Source organism: Raphanus sativus, chromosome 2, assembly GCF_000801105.2.
Source record: "Raphanus sativus cultivar WK10039 chromosome 2, ASM80110v3, whole genome shotgun sequence".
NCBI lineage: Eukaryota > Viridiplantae > Streptophyta > Magnoliopsida > Brassicales > Brassicaceae > Raphanus > Raphanus sativus.
The window spans coordinates 28,738,698-28,757,970 of NC_079512.1; the positions used below are offsets into that span (position 1 = coordinate 28,738,698).

A 19,273-nucleotide genomic window follows, 5' to 3' on the forward strand; every position below is an offset into this window, starting at 1 on the left:
ATTAGAGATACTTTTTCTGATATGTCTAGGCTCAGATATCCTCTTGAGTTGGTGACATTTTCATTGTTGACCTTACAAAACTGTTTTCTTGTTTAGTCTCAATCAGAAGAGTTGCTCATAGGCACTTCTTAATATGCAAGAACACTGGCGGTAATTTGATTTTCTTCAGGGTAGCAGAAAAAATGGAGAGTGGTTATTATCTTGTTTTCATATTTTCCATTATACACATTGTTCAGGCTCAACAAGGTAACCACATTTTATGCACCTTTTGTCTGTTTTCTGGTTAACCAAAGAGCATACACGCTCATTGAATGCTATGATGGTTGATCACTCTTAACCACATGCCTCTTACCAGGATTCATCAGTTTGGATTGTGGGTTGCCGACTTATGACTCTCCTTACATTGAACCAGTAACCGGATTAGTTTTCTCATCGGATGCAGATCATATCCAGAGTGGAAAAAGCGGTAGAATCCAGAAGGATCTTGAAACATTACACATAAAACCGTATTTGTTTCTGAGATACTTTCCAGATGGGATACGAAATTGCTATACTCTAACCGTCATTCAGAACATAAAATACCTGATCAAAGCTGTGTTTGTGTATGGAAACTACGATGGTTATAGTGATTACCCGAGCTTTGATCTATATCTAGGCCCTAATAAGTGGGCAAGAGTTGACTTGGAAGGAAAGGTCAATGGCACTGTTGAAGAGCTTATTCACATACCTAAGTCTAGCTCTCTGCATATTTGTCTTGTCAAGACAGGTAACTCTTTGCCGTTCATATCAGCTCTGGAACTGAGGCTGTTGAGAAACGATACTTATGTTGTCCCAGACGTTTCCTTGAAGCACTTATTTCGGAGGTACTATAGTCAGTCAGATCGGTTAATACGGTAAGTTTCCTTGTAATATATAAATTATCCGAAAAGAGAAGGAAAAAGAAAACAAATTACAGACCTCTCTGCTAATCCAACAACTTTCTTATCAATGCACTTATCATGTAACTTTGGCTATGTGACAAACTTATTAAAATTTGTTGTTTATGGTCGCATTGTTGTCTTTCATAGAACAGTGTTGGTCAACGGGTGAATATGTAGTGATACATGGTTTGTCTTTTCTGACGTCTGCAGGTATCCTGATGATGTCTTTGATCGTATTTGGTCTCCGTTCTTTTTGCCGGAGTGGAGCCAGATAACCACCAGTCTTGATGTGAATAATTCTAACAACTTTGAGCCACCTAAAGTGGCATTAAAATCAGCTGCCATACCTAGAAACAATGGAACGCAATTGAACATTAACTGGACTTTGGATAACCCTTCTGAGCAAGTTCACCTGTATTTTCACTTCGCCGAGCTTCAACCTTTTGAAGGCGACAGTAGCGGCTTCTCCTTCGTGAATGACGCCATCAGACTACTCAATACAAGGATGTTTTCCATTGTTGTAAATGGCAACGTTACTTTTGATTCTGTTTTTCCTTTAGACTTGGCTGTAAGTACGGTAGACACTGCGGTGAAGAAATGCGATGGCGGTGAGTGCAGTTTGCAGCTGGTACAAAGGGAGGGGTCTCATATTCCACCTTCCATTAATGCTATGGAGGCTTTCACAGCAATCAAGTTTCCAAACTCAGAAACAAATCCAGATGATGGTATGTACATACCTCAACTACTTTTGTTAGGAGGAATAAGTGCTTCCAACTATTATCTGGAGTAATAATACTCTACTAATCCCACCAATTCGCTGTAGAACTTCAATCCCCATGGCAGAAGAGATGGAATCATATTAAATTTTGATGTGCAAGTTAATGCGAACCAATTTAATGCACCTTAATCGAGTTTATTCAACAGTATCCCACATAAAGAACATTAGTGAGGATGACGGTGTGTACTAAATTAAGTGCAGTAGAGAATAATTTAAAAGGAATCAATGTAGAATCAGCCACAAAAGAAAAAGCACTTTTGTGGTGGTAATGGCTGAGAAGACAACTTGGCGTAGTTCTGTAAATTTTCCTTTTAACTCCTGTTCCATGATTTGTTAATGTATGGTATATCTTTTAACTTTCTGACAGTCGTTTCTATCAAGATTCTTCAAGATACGTATCTTGGATTGAACAAAACTGACTGGCAAGGAGATCCATGTAGTCCCCAGTAGTATTTGTGGAGTGGGCTAAACTGCAGCTACACGAACATGTCTACTTCACCCGGGATCATTTCTCTGTAAGTGTACTTCCAGATGTGATATTGCACTTTTAGTTTATATAATTCTGAAGTTCCTACTGCTGAACTGTGTCTCTGATCTTATGTAAGTAGAAACTTATCTTCACAAGGATTAACTGGAAAAATAGTGCCGCATATCCAAAATCTAACACAGCTGCAAATATTGTAAGTACCTCCTCTGTTAAATGTGCTAGCATCAATGGCTTTGCCAAAGTTACTATAGTTCTATTCTTTTATTTTAAGATATTTGACTTTTTAATTTCCAGTATTTTCTCTGTATGAAAAGTTCCTCAAATGATTATATTTATGCTGGTTTGCTGTTTTTGAAGAAACTATTTGGTTGTGTAAACTTGTCAATATGCACTGCCTTTGTGAGTTTTCTTCTTCGACACATTTATGAGTTATGACAATGATTAGGCACATCTTGATACATGGGGGTAAAACTAGATATTTAGTCAGTATACACAAAGTAGTTACCTTATTGTACGTGTTTAATATGCTTAATGCTAGGGACTTGTCAAATAACAAGTTGACCAGAGGTGTGCCAGAATTCCTAGCCAACATGAAGTCACTATTGTTCATGTAAGCTCCGAACAGAAGTAGAACTCATATTATTTTGTCTTCTAAAGTCTGAATATGTCGCGTTTTCACTAGATGACAGCTTCTTTTTTTTTTTGCTTTGACAGAAACTTAAGCAATAATAATCTTGAAGGTTCCATTCCACGAGCTCTTCTTGACAGAGACAAGCTGAAATTATAGTAAGATCTTCAGATGTAGCATTCTTTTAACGATCTACCCTTGAATGACACGTATTTTCTTATGTAGTTTTGAAGGAAATCCAAAGATTTGTGCATTAGATCCATGCAAAAGTTCAGGCGGAAATAAAAAAATCAAAACCATAGTACCCGTTGCAACTGCCGTGGCTATTTTTTTAGTTGTTTTTGTTGTCATTGTTGTATTCATAAAGAAAAGGCCATCAAGTATAAGAGGTATGTAGTGTTGGTGGTTACAAAACAAGAATGCAATATAAAGGAAACTAATCAACAATTATGTGTTGATTTTTGTGTGTTTTGGAAGCTGTACAATCGGCACGGACTAATCTGTCGCTTGAAGGTAAAATGAGAAGGATATCATACTCTGAGATACAATTGATGACAAATAACTTCGAAAGGGTTATTGGTGAAGGAGGGTTTGGAGTTGTCTATCATGCTTATTTGGATGATAGACAACAAGTGGCTGTTAAAGTGCTCTCCCGCTCATCATCTCAAGGCTATAAGCAATTCAAAGCAGAGGTAAGTTTGTGCCACAATATTAAACACATAGTAATCCACTAGAAAAGTAGAATTCGTTCTCTCATATTCAAACATTACTTGATGAATTCTTTTATATGGTGTATTTGGTGTGTAGGTTGAGCTTCTTCTTAGGGTTCACCACACAAATTTGGTAGCCCTTGTAGGATATTGTGATGAACAGCCACACTTGGCCCTCATCTACGAGTACATGTCTAACGGAGACTTAAAAGCACATCTTTCAGGTAGACATGACATGAATGCTGTGATGTTAAATGGTGTCACAGGTAATAGATGATGTTACATGGCTTATTATCAATCATTTATATCTTGGTTAATAACTTAATACAGGGAAGTATGGGGAGTGTGTTTTAAACTGGGCAAACAGATTAAGAATAGCCGTGGAGACTGCACTAGGTCCGTGCTAGTTCCTCCATTTCCTAAAAGTAATCCGTTTTTCATTACTAAAAATGCCTTTGTTTTCTTACAACTAGGACTGGAGTACCTGCACAGCGGATGCAAACCACCAATGGTTCACAGAGATGTTAAAAGCGTGAACATATTGTTAGATGAACATCTTCAAGCTAAGCTAGCTGATTTCGGTCTTTCTAGATCTTTTTCTATTGGAGATGAAACTCATGTGTCCACTGGTGTTGTTGGCACTCCAGGATACTTAGATCCTGAGTAAGCATTAGTATATAAAATTCAGTTATAACTTCTTTTTTTTTTTTGAATACCCGAAATCTATAATTCTCCAATCCTGAAACCCAAACCCCCTGTGATATTAGTTTCGTCACAGCAGGGTCTTTTCCAGATTTCCTAGTGGTTAAAGAAACGCAATTTGTTTTGTATCTTTGTCTTTACAGATATTACAAAACACGTCGCTTGACCGAGAAGAGTGATGTCTATAGTTTTGGGATTGTGCTATTGGAGATCATCACAAATCAACCAGTGATTGAGCAAGCCAATGAGTACGCTCATATCGCTGAACGTGTAGGAAATATGCTGACAAGGGGAGATATTAAAACCACAGTGGATCCCGACCTCCATGACGAGTATGATTCTGGCTCTGTGTGGAAAGCTCTTGAACTCGCCATGTCGTGTGTGCATCCTTCTCCGGTTGCAAGACCGGACATGTCTCATGTCGTTCATGAACTTAAAGAGTGCATGAAGGCTGAAAATTTGAGGGCGGGATTAAGCCAAGTCACGGAGTCAAAGAGTTCTTTGGATCAAGACATGAGTTCTGATTCGGGGATGGCTCCGAACGCACGGTAGTGATCTGATATGTGTCCAAAGGGATCATTGCGGCGTGTCCTCAAATCCAACCCGCCTGGAGTGATTCTGATATTCGTTGATTTGTTCACATAACTAAACATGAAAAACAAAAAAAAAAATGTTCTATTGTATCCATTTTCGTAAAGACGTGATCACTAATCCAATTACATTTTTTTTAATATCCGATGTGTGTTTGAGCAAATTAAAAACATGTACGTGTTTGTATGTAGTAGACAGTAGTCATACTACGTGTGTGTTTTGTGTTTTTGTTAAATTAATATAATGAGGATTATTGGGTGTTGTTCGTACTTACTCCCTTAAATATTATTGAAATTTTGTACCAAAACTGCGTACGCACGTAGATTGAGGATGCTTGAAACTACTCCTAACGACCGCGTATTTTCCATTGTGCTTACACGTTCTTGAGTCCCCAAAGCAACGGCCACTATTCCCTACGAGTACGACATTCTTTTATTTTTTTCTTATTTTACTGGAGAGAAAAAAATACGAAAGCACGATACAGTTTATTAATTAATGTAACGAAATCATAATTAGAAGAAAAAAAATATTAAGTTGTTTAAAAAAATTATACATTTCCTTTATTTTGTTTTTATCAGTAAGGAGAGAAAATATTCAATAACAAAAAATGGAAGTAAAGAAAAACTTCAACGCGGTAAGAAAAATAAAACGGTGTTTCTTAGTTCTTACTGTACTTTCTACCTTGTCCGAAAAACCTCAGCTCTCTCTAAAATTAAAATCTGCTCCGTCTACTTGTTTCTCGGCCGTGTTCCACCTTCGTATCCGCTGTCTCCGCGTTAAAAGCTTTGTGAACTTAGTGTAATAAAATTGAATAGATCAGATAGATCTTCCCTCTCGATTTCTCGTGTCTATTAAAAAAAGTTTAGCATTTTCTTTATTTTTTTCTTTGTTTCACATAATTGTAAGATCTTTTTTTTTTGTAAACTAATAATTGTAAGATCTTTTGAATAGATAAATAAAGATATTTGATTAGCAGGAGGAGTGCTTGAGTAATTGCTCACGACTAAGTCCCTTTCTTATTCTAGTCTTTCTTCCTTTCACTATCTCCTCAATTTTTCAAATGCCTCCTCATCATCTCAAGTTGGCTGGCACGACTTGACCGCGTTGAATCGTTCAGACAGATTCGTTAATAATTACAAAGTGTTTTTTTTTCTTCTTCTGTATGTTCTTATAAACTGAAGAGGTTCTTCTTTTATCTCTTCCTCTGTCACGTACTCTTAGAGGTATTGTAACTTGTCGTGGTTTTTAATTATTTTTCTATAAGTTCGTGGTGCAATCGTCTCTTCTTGTCTGAATGTCATCTCATCTTTCTTTATCTCTCTCTTTTCAGTTCTGGTTTCGAAGGAATATGTATGGGATTTTCAAGATTTTCTTGGATTTGAAAGTTTGAAAACTACATAAAAGCTCTTCTTTTAAAGGTAAAAGGTGATGATGCCTTTTTTTTGTTGTACTTTAGTTTTCGAATTTGAATTTTTCTGAAAAACAAAGATTGTTGTGTTGCCCCCTTTTCTCACTAATTGAGATTATGATAAGTATTGTGGTTGTTGTTGTTGATTGAAGCCTTTAGATCTATAGATTGATCTCTTTTCTTTTGCTAAGTTTTTTTTTAATGAGCATTTAGATGTCTTTGTTTCTTCTTTGCTAAGCATCTGTTCTTTCAACTTGCTTCATCAGGGATCTGCCAAGAAATGGCATCCAATAAACATTTCAGTAAAATTCCATCAAACCTATCAAACAACTCTGACGCCAACGAGCCAGCAAGGCCTTATGTTCCCAACACAGTCACGTTCGCTAGAAGAACCAACTCCGGTCGCTATGTCAACTACTCCAGAGACGACCTCGACAGCGAAATAGGCAGCGTTGACTTCACAAACTACACCGTTCACATGCCTCCAACACCCGACAACCAGACGACAGACCCTTCCATATCCCAAAAAGTCGAAGAGCAATACGTCTCTAACTCCATGTTCACCGGAGGATTCAACAGCACCACCAAGGCTCACCTCATGGACAAAGTGATCGAGAGAGAGGCCAACCATCCGCAGATGGCTGGCGCTAAAGGATCCTCTTGCGCCATCCCTGGCTGTGATGCTAAGGTGATGACGGACGGGAGAGGTCAAGATCTTCTCCCTTGTGAATGTGACTTCAAAATCTGTAGGGACTGCTTCATGGACGCGGTCAAGACCGGTGGTGGGATCTGCCCCGGGTGTAAACTACCTTACAAGAACACGGATTTGACTGACCAGGCTGATCAGCAGGGGACTGATCGTGGCGGCGGCGGGTCGAAGATGGAGAGGAGATTGTCGTTGATGAAGTCGAATAACAAGTCAGCTATGGTGAGGAGTCAAACCGGAGATTTCGAGCAGAACCAGTGGTTGTATGAGACAACTGGGACTTATGGTTATGGGAATGCGTTTTGGACAAAGGATGGGAACTTTGGGAGCGGTAAGGATGGAGATGGTGAAGGTATGGAGACGCAAGATTTGATGAGCAGGCCTTGGAGACCACTTACTAGGAAGCTGAGCATTCCTGCTGCTGTTCTTAGTCCATACAGGTAAGACACAAATAGCATTTAGATCATTAGTTTGTCCAGGTCCTTGTGGTAAACCAACACGTTTCGAGTTCGATCCACCTACTACACAAAACTAAAACTATAACATATTGCTCAGAGAATGGGCCTTGTTTACCTCATTTGCATGCTCTTACTTATTTCATTTGCATATCGGGAATAACAGTTTATTCGTGGACTCCACCTCTTTTAGGAATTAGTTTGGGTCCAAACGCTTGGGATCTACACTAGTCATTAAAAGAAAAGAAATTCTTAGTAGAAATGTATTTTACTTTTCTTGCAGGCTTTTGATATTGATCCGTGTGGTTGTACTTGCATTGTTCTTGTCTTGGAGAATTAAGCATCAAAACCAAGATGCTGTATGGTTATGGGGAATGTCTGTGGTTTGTGAGCTTTGGTTCGCCTTTTCTTGGCTTCTTGATCAGCTCCCTAAGCTATGTCCTGTTAACCGTTCGACCGATCTCCAAGTCCTGAAGGAGAAGTTCGAAATGCCAACACCGAGCAACCCGACCGGAAAGTCCGACCTTCCTGGTCTCGATGTGTTTGTCTCTACAGCAGATCCGGAGAAAGAACCTCCTCTGGTCACTTGCAACACCATTTTATCGATTCTAGCTGCGGAATATCCTTGTGAGAAGCTTGCTTGCTACGTATCCGATGATGGAGGTGCGCTTCTCACGTTTGAAGCCATGGCCGAAGCTGCGAGCTTTGCAAACATATGGGTTCCTTTCTGTCGTAAACATGCCATCGAGCCGAGGAATCCTGACTCCTACTTTAGCTTGAAGAGAGATCCTTACAAGAACAAAGTGAAGTCTGACTTCGTCAAGGACCGGAGAATGGTTAAGCGTGAGTATGATGAGTTCAAAGTCAGGATCAACAGCTTGCCTGACTCGATAAGGAGACGTTCTGATGCTTATCACGCTAGGGAAGAGATTAAAGCCATGAAGATGCAGAGACAGAACAGAGACGATGAGCTTTTGGAGCCTGTCAAGATTAAGAAAGCTACGTGGATGGCTGATGGTACTCACTGGCCTGGAACTTGGTTGACTTCTTCTAGTGACCACGCCAAAGGTGACCACGCTGGTATCATTCAGGTATATAGTTGATTCCTAAACCCTTTCTAAACTTCTTGGACGTCAAGTTTCATACTAGACCTAGACATATAAAACTGAAAACCGAACCAAAACTAAACCGATAATGGAATGAGTATCCAAAAATCTAAAGTATAGTTTACATACTTCAAAATACTGATCACATTTAGTCTATCGAAATTATTTTAAATTATCTAAATTATCTAAAAGAAACAAACTATTCTAATAACTGCGATCCGAAATATTTAAATTTATTATCCTGTATGAAAACTGAAAAAAAAAATCTGATTTTTTATTTGAGTTATCCAAAATTACTCGAAAAATTGGAACCAAAATTTTATCGGATATTAGCTTGTTACTTTAACCAAAATTGAACCAAATTTTATAAATACCGAATGGTTCTTATATCTATTGAACCAGAAAAAAACAAACAAAAATAGAACGAAAAACCGAACGCGCACATATTTCAGACAATGGATCAACATCAAAATTTTGTTTCAAATGATGCCAGGTGATGTTAAAGCCACCTAGTGACGAGCCACTACATGGAGATTCCGAAAGCTTCATTGATTTCGCCGATGTGGACATTCGACTCCCTCTCCTTGTTTATGTATCCCGTGAGAAGCGACCTGGTTACGATCACAACAAGAAGGCAGGAGCCATGAACGCACTAGTAAGAGCTTCCGCGGTCATGTCAAACGGAGCATTCATTCTCAATCTCGACTGTGACCATTACATATACAACTCCGAGGCAATGAGAGAAGGTATGTGCTTCATGTTGGACAGGGGAGGCGAGAGGCTTTGCTACGTTCAGTTCCCGCAACGGTTCGAAGGTATCGACCCGTCTGATCGGTACGCTAACCACAACACTGTCTTCTTTGATGTCAACATGAGAGCTCTCGATGGACTTATGGGTCCGGTTTACGTCGGAACCGGTTGTCTCTTCCGGAGGGTAGCTCTTTACGGGTTTGACCCGCCTAAGTCCAGAGAACGTTCCTCTGGTTGTTTCGGTTGTTGTTTCCCTCGTGGTAAGAAGAAGAAGAATCACATCTCTGAGGAGAACAGAGCTCTGAGGATGGGTGAGTATGATGACGAGGAGATGAGTCTTTCTATAGTCCCTAAGAAGTTTGGTAACTCGACTTTCCTTCTTGACTCTATACCCGTCGCTGAGTTCCAAGGCAGGCCTTTGGCGGACCACCCGTCCGTTAAAAACGGGCGCCCGCCCGGTGCGCTCACCATCCCACGTGAGCTTCTCGATGCGACCACAGTAGCCGAAGCTATCGCTGTGATCTCTTGTTGGTACGAAGATAAGACCGAGTGGGGTTCGCGTATCGGCTGGATCTACGGGTCGGTCACCGAAGACGTCGTGACGGGTTACAGGATGCATAACCGTGGGTGGAGGTCGGTTTACTGCGTGACGAAACGCGATGCCTTCAGAGGCACGGCACCTATTAACTTGACGGACAGGCTTCACCAGGTGCTCCGTTGGGCTACTGGCTCTGTTGAGATCTTCTTTTCTCGTAACAACGCGTTTCTAGCTAGCCCTAAGATGATGATCCTCCAGAGAATCGCTTACTTGAACGTTGGTATCTACCCGTTCACGTCGATCTTCCTCATTGTCTACTGTTTCCTCCCTGCGTTGTCCCTCTTCTCTGGTCAGTTCATCGTCCAGACGCTTAACGTGACTTTCCTAGTCTACCTTCTCATCATCTCCATCACTCTCTGCTTGCTCGCCCTGCTGGAGATCAAATGGTCGGGGATTTCGCTAGAGGAATGGTGGAGAAACGAACAGTTTTGGCTCATCGGAGGAACAAGCGCTCACATCGCAGCTGTGCTTCAGGGTTTGCTCAAGGTCATGGCTGGTGTTGAGATCTCGTTCACGCTCACTACCAAGTCAGGAGGAGATGACGTGGACGATGAGTTTGCGGATTTGTACATGGTGAAATGGACCTCGCTTATGATCCCTCCTATAACGATCATGATGGTGAATCTGATCGCTATCGCGGTTGGATTCAGCAGGACGATCTACGCTGTGGTCCCTCAGTGGAGTAAGTTGTTAGGTGGAGTGTTCTTTAGCTTCTGGGTGTTGGCCCATCTTTATCCTTTTGCTAAAGGGTTGATGGGGAGAAGAGGTAGAACACCGACGATTGTTTATGTCTGGGCTGGTCTCATTGCCATCACGATCTCTCTTCTTTGGGTTGCTATTAACCCACCGGCTGGTAATACTGAGATCGGAGGGTCTTTCACTTTTCCATGATAGGTTTTGGTTGGTTGGTTGGTCCGTTGAGTGTGTCTCAAGAAAAGATAACTCGGTGGTCTTTTTTTTTTATAAAAAAAAACTCATATTCGTTTATTATATTTTTTTGTTATTTCTGTCTGATTAGGACAGAGATCGGCTAAATATAGTTTGAACGAGACGAGTGAATGTACTTAATTACTACTTAGTTTCTGTCGCTGTTTTTTTTTTTGTTTTATTGTTCTCGTTGTATCATTTATAACATATGCTTTTTCTTCTTCTTTTTTGTTGAGCAATAATGTATCCTCGGTTGAAACAGTCCATGCCAATAGATCTAAACATCAAAATGAGAAGATTACATCTCTACAGAGAAAATTGTGAAATAAAACTAGTTTCTGTGTTCAAGATGTGAAAGATAAATTTATATAGTTCTGACAATTTGTAGACGTGTGTATCCAGTTTTTCTTTTATGTTTGAATGTGTAATGGTGATCTACGATATTACCTCTAATTCAAACATGAAAGATAAATTTATATAGTTCTGACAATTTGTAGACGTGTGTATCCAATTTTTCTTTTATGTTTGAATGTGTAATGGTGATCTACGATATTACCTCTAAATTTTTTGATTGTTTCTTTCTTTCTGAAACTAGTCGTGTAATAATCTAAACTCACAATCTATGTGGGTACAGTGTAATATACATATCAGCATTCAACAAATAAAATATGAAATATATATCTATACTATTTATTGATGTAGTTTCAGCTTTTAAATAAACTCTAGAGAGTATGCACAATTTATAGTATTAGATTTAACACTTGAAATCACACATCATATTAGTTGAACAAACTCTCTGCAAACTCGCTCACCATGCGGTTACCATGATCAGTCAATTTGGTGGAAAACAACACACGCATGTCCTTAGCTAAACCTTATCTATATATCGCTTAACTAAAACTCATCGGATAACATCTGAGAGATTATATCTAAGTATCCCATCCCACCAATTCATTCTCCCAAAGCCCCAGAAAAGGAACAAGAAGGACAGTAAGAAGACATGAGAGATATTCAAACTCATGTGAAAATCTTTTTCATCTTAGTCATAATCGTAACAGCGTCAACAAGAGCACAAAAGAGTCCTCATCATGGAAACAACCATGACCTCTCCATCGCAATAGAAGAAATGGAGAAAGCAAACTACTTCTCTTTCGTGATGCTTATCAACATGTTAAACTCCACAAACCCTAGATTCTTAGCCAATATCACCTTCTTGATGCCAAAGGACAAAACCCTTTCAAGATCAAACATTATCCAACAAGATTCTATCTCCGAGTTCTTGCTTCGCCACTCGATCCCTTCTCCTCTTCTTTTCGAGCATCTTAATCTCATTCCCAATGGCTCTATTGTTCCGTCCTCTTTACCACATTACACCCTCAAGATCTCCAACGGTGGAAGGTTAAACTACTTTGTCAACAATGTCAAGATCATAAGCCGCAATATTTGTACCCTAGGTACTATCAAGTGCCATGGCATCGACGGTGTATTACCATCTCCAAGTGCTATCAACGATGATTCTCCTCGGGGTTCACCTTTCATTTCTTGCCCTAGCAGTGAACGCGATAGTACTCATCATAACAATAGTGATCACAATAGTTCTCGTCCTGATGATCATACTCATGATACTCATCATGTTGCTCATCCTCCGACCATTAGCAGTCCGAGTCTTGTGCCAAAATCAGATTCTTCTACGATTGGTGAGGGGTATACGTCAGGTTTTATCGTCCTTCTCGGATTACTATCGTGCGTGATGGGCATAGGAATGACCATGTAAAGTTTAACTCCGCGGACAGCACGGATAACACCTACTAATGTGTAATAATAGTATTCACTTGTTATAGTTTTTATACATATGTGTAACAACAAGAAAATATGATCTTTTTATATTCTGTAGCCAATTCAAATATGTTTTTAATTCTGAAATTTCCTTCAAAATATATATTTTTATAAAATGCTTCGTATTATTTGATTCATATGTATGACCGACTAAGAATTATACTTGAGTTACAAAAAAAAAAATTATACTCTTGAAGAAATTGATCTAAATAAATTTTTTTTTTTTTGATCAAAATTGATCTAAATAATTATGTAGGTGAAAGATCGTTTCAAAAATATTAACTAGCTTAGAAATAATAATAATATTGTATTTATGTATTAATGCAAGAAATTATTGTGTAATAGTATTCACTTGGTAAAATATATTTTCTATTGTGGTACTAATATATATATATATATATGTAAATATAATTGGACTATGTTACTAAATTATTTCAGAAGTAGATATTTAAAAATAATTTATATAAAATAAAATGTAGGAATTTTTCTTCATAAAATTTTATATTAAAATAACAAAGTTGAAATAAAAGGACAATATATTCATCAAATATAGTGATAAATAAAATTTTGTAAAGAGGCCGAATTCCGACAATGTGGATAAACACACGACAAATGGACCGAACGAGTTGATAAATCGGGTAAAACCCGACCCGAGATCTAAACCCTACCAAAGCCCTGGCAAAATCTCTCTGCTTCCATTTCTATGGCTGCTGTAAAAAAAAATCTTGTTCATCAAGTCAATTTCTTCCTCATAAAAATCCTCCTGAATCAGTTACAACCCTAATCTAAGTCTCCTTTTAATTAATCCAATTGGAGCAAACAAAAAAAAGAAATGGCTCAGAAGTGTGCGATTGGTTTGATCTCAGCTCTAGCAGCTTCCGCTTCCCTCTCGAAATCGAGCATCGCTTCTGCAGATGGACCTCTCAACTTCTCCGCCTTCTCCACTTCTCCTCCGACTCCTCAGCAGCAGCTGCAGCAGGGTGGTTCCGCTACTACTACTCCGTCGGGATCTGGAAAAGAATCTTCTGTGGCTGGCGAAGAATCCGATGCTCCTCCTCCGCGGATTCGGAACGATAATCCGAGAACGACTTCGGCTGGGTTCGATCCCGAGGCGCTTGAGCGAGGGGCGAAGACTGTTAAAGGGATTAACAACACCGCTCATGCCAAAAAGGTTTTGATTTTTTTTGTGTTTGAGATTGTAACTATACAATAGATCTGAGAAGAATCTCAAATTTCTATGTTAGGATTCTGAGGTAGATATGTCAAAAAGTGTTTGTTTTTAATGTGTTATTTATGAGTTATGATTGGGCTCATGATTGATGAATGTTTTGTTTCTGGTAGGTGTTTGAAAAAATTAAGACACAAGAAGAGACGAGGCAAGCTGAGTTTACTGCAAAGGCGCACGAGTTTAAAGCTCTCCAATCACAAGCTGAAGCTGTGAGTTGTGATCAATTTACTCTTTTTACCTCATTTCCCCATATGTTTATTTGATTGCATGGTTTGACTCAAAATACTCTGGAGACGTTTCTTTTTTCTTTTGCGTTTGGCTGCTTATATAATGCAAATGGGGGTAACTATATCAATTGCTGCTGTGCTGCTACAGTTTTCTTGCATCTCTCGTTACTCAGCTTTTTGTAAGATTGTTGTGCCTGATATTTTCCATTTTTTGCCAGGAAAGGCAAAGGGTGATATACGAGGAACAGAAGAAACTTGCTCAGCACCAAGCACAAACTAAAGCACAGATGGCTCGCTATGAAGATGAATTAGCTAGAAAAAGGATGCAGGCATGCGATTGCGATTCTACTTATATTCTTCTTCTTTTTTAACATAACGTTGAGGTCTTATATTATTTCTAACAAGTTAGGCTGTATTATATCTTGTTACAGGCTGAGAATGAAGCCCAGAGAACAAGAAATCAAGAACTTGTGAGGATGCAAGAAGAATCAGCAATTAGGCGGGAAGGAGCTCGACGAGCTACTGAGGAAGAGATTCAAGCACAGAGACGGCAAACCGAGAGGGAGAAAGCTGAGATTGAACGTGAGACTATCAGGGTCAAAGCTATGGCCGAAGCTGAAGGGAGGGCCCGTGAGTCCAAGCTCTCTGAAGACGTCAACAGGAGAATGCTTGTTGATCGTGCTAATGCAGAAAGAGAAAAATGGGTTTCTGCCATTAATACTACCTTCGATCACATTGGAGGTAGTCACACAGTATCTCTCTGTCGTTTTAGCTCATTCATTCTGGAAGCTTCTCTATGTCAATTTCACCTTAGCAATAATAAGATTCTAATAAGTAACTTTGTGAGTATAATAGGCGTGTGTCCTTCTCCATATAAAGGAGGTTTTCCCCTTCTTTTAGGCTAATATTTGGGTGTCTTAATCACATGCACATGTATAATTTACCTTTTCAATAAGTGATTGACTCGTTTTTCCGTTTTCCTAGGGGGATTGCGTATGATTCTAACTGATCAGAATAAGCTGGTTGTTGCTGTTGGAGGTATCACTGCGCTTGCAGCTGGGATCTACACAACGAGGTAGAGAGACGACTAAACATGGTTGAAAAAAGGCCACTCATTAGTTCTTGTTGTTTGGAGGTTGAGGAACTTAGCTTAGCTTATAAATTGCTTGTTGCAGAGAAGGTGCCAAGGTTATCTGGAGCTACGTAGATAGAGTCTTAGGACAACCTTCTCTAATTAGAGAATCATCTAGAGGAAAATACCCTTGGTCTGGTTCGGTTTCTCGTGTTTTGTCCACATTGAAGGGTGGTGGTAATGCATCGACAAATGGAAAAGGGTTCGGTGATGTTATTTTGCATCCTTCTCTTCAAAAGAGAATCGAACAGCTAGCTAGTGCAACTGCCAACACAAAATCCCACCAAGCACCTTTCCGGAATATGCTTTTCTATGGTCCTCCAGGAACCGGGAAGACAATGGCTGCCCGAGAGCTGGCTCGTAAATCTGTATGTATTCTCTCTCTCTTGTTCTTATAATTATTATAATCAGGTATGAAGAATAGATGCATCGGAGCTTTAAACTTAGATCTTAGCTTTTGGTTGTATACTTCAGAATCAGGCTTATGACTTTGATAATCATTCTCGTCCTTTGATTTGTTACCATTCAGGGTCTGGATTATGCATTGATGACGGGCGGAGATGTTGCTCCCCTTGGAGCTCAGGCTGTTACAAAGATACACCAACTGTTTGACTGGTCCAAAAAATCTAAGAGGGGTTTGTTGCTCTTCATCGATGAAGCCGATGCATTCCTCTGCGAGTAAGTTGCAAATCCGCTAGCTGATGATGATAATCTTAACTGAGGGTTTTTAGTTTTTTTCTTTCTATGCTCTAATTTGATTTGCAAATTCAACAGGCGGAACAAAACATACATGAGTGAAGCCCAAAGGAGTGCACTAAACGCACTCCTCTTCCGCACTGGTGACCAGTCCAAAGACATAGTCCTAGCGCTTGCCACAAACCGACCCGGTGATCTAGACTCCGCAGTGGCTGACCGTGTCGACGAAACTCTCGAGTTCCCCTTGCCTGGAGAAGAAGAACGCTTCAAGCTTCTAAACCTCTACCTGGACAAGTACATTACCAAGACCAATCTTAAAAAGCCTGGTTTGCTCCAAAGCCTTTTCAAAAAAGACCAGCAGAAGATCGAGGTAAAAGGCATCACAGAGGATCTCCTGAAAGAAGCAGCCGCGAAAACAAAAGGGTTTTCAGGTAGAGAGATAGCGAAACTGATGGCTAGCGTTCAAGCGGCTGTGTATGGAAGCCCGGACTGCTTGTTGGACGCAAACCTTTTCAGAGAGGTGATTGATTACAAAGTCGCGGAACATCAACAGAGAAAGAAACTAGCAGGAACCGATTCAGGTAACAAGAAATGAAATCATACATCAACATAGGTATCTTATCTGCAGGTTGTAGATTTGAACAACACTCCAAAACTCAAAAACCCTGAGCTTTGTTTATGAAAGGGGTTTACGCAGAGAAAAAAAGCTTTTGATTTTCCAAATTGTTGATTCTAATGGTGAGATATAGTTTGTTTTGTTGGTTATTAGTCATTTCATTCTTGAGTAGATCCTTGCATATGACTCATTTGGCAATTGATTTCTTTATATTGTTGAAGCAACAGAGTTTATTTTATTAATAAAGAGAAAGATTAAGACCCTCACTTGTTTTATAACTAACACTGATTTGCTTAGTTGCAAGAGACACATCTTATTCTATAATATTTAGAGTTTTAGACTATTTCTTACGTATTACACAAGAAAACAAGACCACACAGTTCAACAGTTTGATACTTGTCCCCAGTCAAGGTCACGAGAAACCACGACAAGCTGTTTCCCAACGTTCTTACCATGAAAGAGTCCAACGAGCGCAGCAGGAGCGTTCTCGAGCCCGTCAGCAACATCTTCCACGTACGTTATCTTCCCTTGTCGTATATAGGGAAGAACAAACTCCAAGAACTCCGAGTACTTGGGCAAGTAATCGATGGTGTTAAACCCTTGAATACGTATACGTTTGTAGGTAATGAGCCAGAGGTTGTATACTGCTTCAGGAACCTGCAGATTGTACTGTGAGATCATACCGCATGCTGCGATGCGGCCGTGTGGTCTCATGTTTAGGATCACTGCGTCCAGCATTTTGCCTCCCACGTTCTCAAAGTATATGTCAATGCCTACAGGGAAACACCTTGCAAAAGTAGTGAACATATCTTTGATTAGTCTTTTCATTCGATTGTGAATATGTATAGAAGACATGTTTGCTTTACCTCTTTAAGGCAGCGTTGAGATCGTTTTCTTCCTTGTAGTTGAATGCATCATCGAATCCAAACTTGTTCTTGAGAAGATCAACCTGAAAACATCCATGGGGACTTAGATAAGGTTAACCCGATCAAGAAACCGTGCTGGTTGCAGCTTTAAGAGTGTTCACCTTTTCTTTGCTTCCGGCGCTTCCAACGACGTAGCAACCCATCAGCTTAGCAAACTGCCCAACAAGCTGACCAACAGCACCAGATGCAGCTGACACAAACACAGTCTCTCCTTTCTTTGGTGAACAGATCTCATAAAACCCAGCATATGCAGTCATACCAGGCATACCTGCCAAGAACAGAGGATAGTTAGTTTATAAAGACAATGATCATGAACTACTAGAAAAACACACATGGAACTGGGTAAACATACCAAGAAGACCAGTGTAGTGGGATAAGGGAACATCTGTGTGATGGATCTTGAAGTGAATATTAGGAATAGGAGTGATAACACTGTACTCCTCCCATCCAACAGCTCCCCAAAGCAAGTCACCTTCTTTGTAATCTGGGTGCCCTGAATCCATCACTTTAGACACTCCAAACCCTGAGATAGGCTGCACAAAACAACACAAGAAAATGTTTTTTGAAACCAAACAGGGGAACAAAAATGTTTGGTCAAATAAAGTATAGAGTCACTCTACCTTGCCGGGAACGAAAGACAGAGCAGTAGCGGGACTAGAGGGATCAGGCTTTCTCATACGGTTGCGCATGTAAGGATCGCAAGACAAGTAGAGATTCTTCACCAACGCTGTCATTGATCCAGCCGGTACCTTAAGATTTACGGTGGTAGAGTTGATCAAAAGGTCGGATTCGCTAAGGAATCCGGTAACGTAGTCTCTGAAGATGACTTGCTTGTTGCTCATTACCATCGTTTCCATTACTCCAAGATGTTTGGGTTTATTCTTGTTAAGTTCTCAAAACGTTTATATTTCTCAACTTATATAAGCCACAGGTTTAGGAGATAATCAAGAAGTCTAGTATCTTCGTATTAGTGTTAAGCTTAATTTTCCAGCATATTATTTTTACTCTCGGACAGTGATGCTTTAGGACAAGTGTTCAGTGATCTAATTCAATAGTTTTGGGGTGAACAAACCGGTTTACGATTTAGTTAGCAGTCTTGTTTGGTTTTTATGAATTTTACAGCTAAAACGAAATACAAACCATTTGTAACTCGGTTAGATTAAAGTTCAGTAAGTATGGTTTATATTAGAAGAAGTAATCATTTATTTAATTAGTATTACATTTCTTTAACATTCAGTAAATATATTTCGTTGTGATTTAATGTGGAAAAAACGGTTTTGCTATATGAGCAATGCAAAACCAATGAAGCTAAAATTAGTTGCACAAGCATTATTTCTTGCGCTATATTTGGTGCGGTGCAAACAATGTGTTTACTATGTGATCTTGTCAATAACTATACCAAACCAATTCAGTTACTACTAATCAATGTTCAAAACAATTAAACAACCATTAAACAGTAATTAGACGCTTTATAGGGACATTGATTAGGGTACGATCGCCTAAACCGAGTTTAGAATATACTACTATTAATAATGTGATTCAAGTCTTGCACAAATTAAACATAAGAACTGAAGGTTGTCTTTGTGAGGACAAATATTCTAGTAACCAGAAACGTAGCACCATTAAATCTTTCTTACTTTCACTTGCGAGTAAACCACAACAACTTGCTTCCCAACACCATTATGACCTTGCTCGACTCGAGTCATCTTCCACGTACGCTATCTTCCCTTTGATACACGGAATCATAGTCTCATAGACTCCAAAAGCTTTGAGTATTTGTCGTAGAAATCAAAGACTGCAAAAGCCTTGAATGCGGATTAGTTTGTAGTTATATGATGGATTGTTG

At 39.5% G+C, this 19,273-nt stretch overlaps 5 protein-coding genes across 7 annotated transcripts; 4 read left to right on the top strand and 1 right to left on the bottom strand.

The window, feature by feature from the left end:
• Positions 1 to 16: 16 nt before the first annotated feature.
• LOC108820327 (probable LRR receptor-like serine/threonine-protein kinase At5g16900) lies at positions 17 to 5,087 on the top strand. The gene is given in 13 exon segments (XM_057002949.1): positions 17 to 246; positions 356 to 893; positions 1,131 to 1,645; positions 2,066 to 2,213; positions 2,307 to 2,378; positions 2,724 to 2,795; positions 2,900 to 2,971; positions 3,039 to 3,202; positions 3,291 to 3,505; positions 3,621 to 3,747; positions 3,854 to 3,919; positions 3,997 to 4,186; positions 4,369 to 5,087. Coding segments are annotated over 13 exon segments (2,652 nt in total). The 5' UTR covers positions 17 to 182; the 3' UTR covers positions 4,778 to 5,087.
• A 651-nt stretch (positions 5,088 to 5,738) lies between these two features.
• On the top strand, positions 5,739 to 10,991 carry LOC108842997 (cellulose synthase-like protein D2). 3 transcript variants are annotated; one of them, XM_057002951.1, is made up of 5 exons: positions 5,739 to 6,039; positions 6,147 to 6,241; positions 6,491 to 7,370; positions 7,669 to 8,476; positions 8,985 to 10,991. In XM_057002951.1, exons 3-5 carry the CDS (start codon positions 6,505 to 6,507, stop codon positions 10,728 to 10,730), a joined length of 3,420 nt encoding a protein of 1,139 aa, XP_056858931.1. In that variant the 5' UTR covers positions 5,739 to 6,039; positions 6,147 to 6,241; positions 6,491 to 6,504; the 3' UTR covers positions 10,731 to 10,991. The 3 variants fall into 3 exon arrangements, with proteins under 3 accessions (XP_056858931.1, XP_018471572.2, XP_018471571.2); XM_018616069.2 differs by having other exon boundaries at positions 5,741 to 6,039; positions 6,147 to 6,234; XM_018616070.2 differs by lacking the exon at positions 6,147 to 6,241 and having other exon boundaries at positions 5,740 to 6,039.
• Positions 10,992 to 11,671: 680 nt separating this feature from the next.
• On the top strand, positions 11,672 to 12,739 carry LOC108840787 (uncharacterized). The gene has a single exon (XM_018613604.2). The coding sequence runs from the start codon at positions 11,767 to 11,769 to the stop codon at positions 12,538 to 12,540; it is 774 nt and encodes a 257-aa protein (XP_018469106.2). The 5' UTR covers positions 11,672 to 11,766; the 3' UTR covers positions 12,541 to 12,739.
• A 524-nt stretch (positions 12,740 to 13,263) lies between these two features.
• On the top strand, positions 13,264 to 16,638 carry LOC108834024 (uncharacterized). Its single transcript, XM_018607392.2, has 8 exons — positions 13,264 to 13,773; positions 13,944 to 14,039; positions 14,276 to 14,386; positions 14,489 to 14,798; positions 15,042 to 15,132; positions 15,233 to 15,557; positions 15,719 to 15,867; positions 15,964 to 16,638. Exons 1-8 carry the CDS (start codon positions 13,435 to 13,437, stop codon positions 16,478 to 16,480), a joined length of 1,938 nt encoding a protein of 645 aa, XP_018462894.2. The 5' UTR covers positions 13,264 to 13,434; the 3' UTR covers positions 16,481 to 16,638.
• A 53-nt stretch (positions 16,639 to 16,691) lies between these two features.
• Positions 16,692 to 18,314, bottom strand: LOC108834022 (NADP-dependent alkenal double bond reductase P2-like). The gene is made up of 5 exons (XM_018607389.2): positions 18,048 to 18,314; positions 17,780 to 17,960; positions 17,529 to 17,695; positions 17,368 to 17,450; positions 16,692 to 17,288 (listed from the first exon to the last, which is right to left on the bottom strand). Exons 1-5 carry the CDS (start codon positions 18,282 to 18,284, stop codon positions 16,883 to 16,885), a joined length of 1,074 nt encoding a protein of 357 aa, XP_018462891.1. The 5' UTR covers positions 18,285 to 18,314; the 3' UTR covers positions 16,692 to 16,882.
• Positions 18,315 to 19,273: the final 959 nt, after the last annotated feature.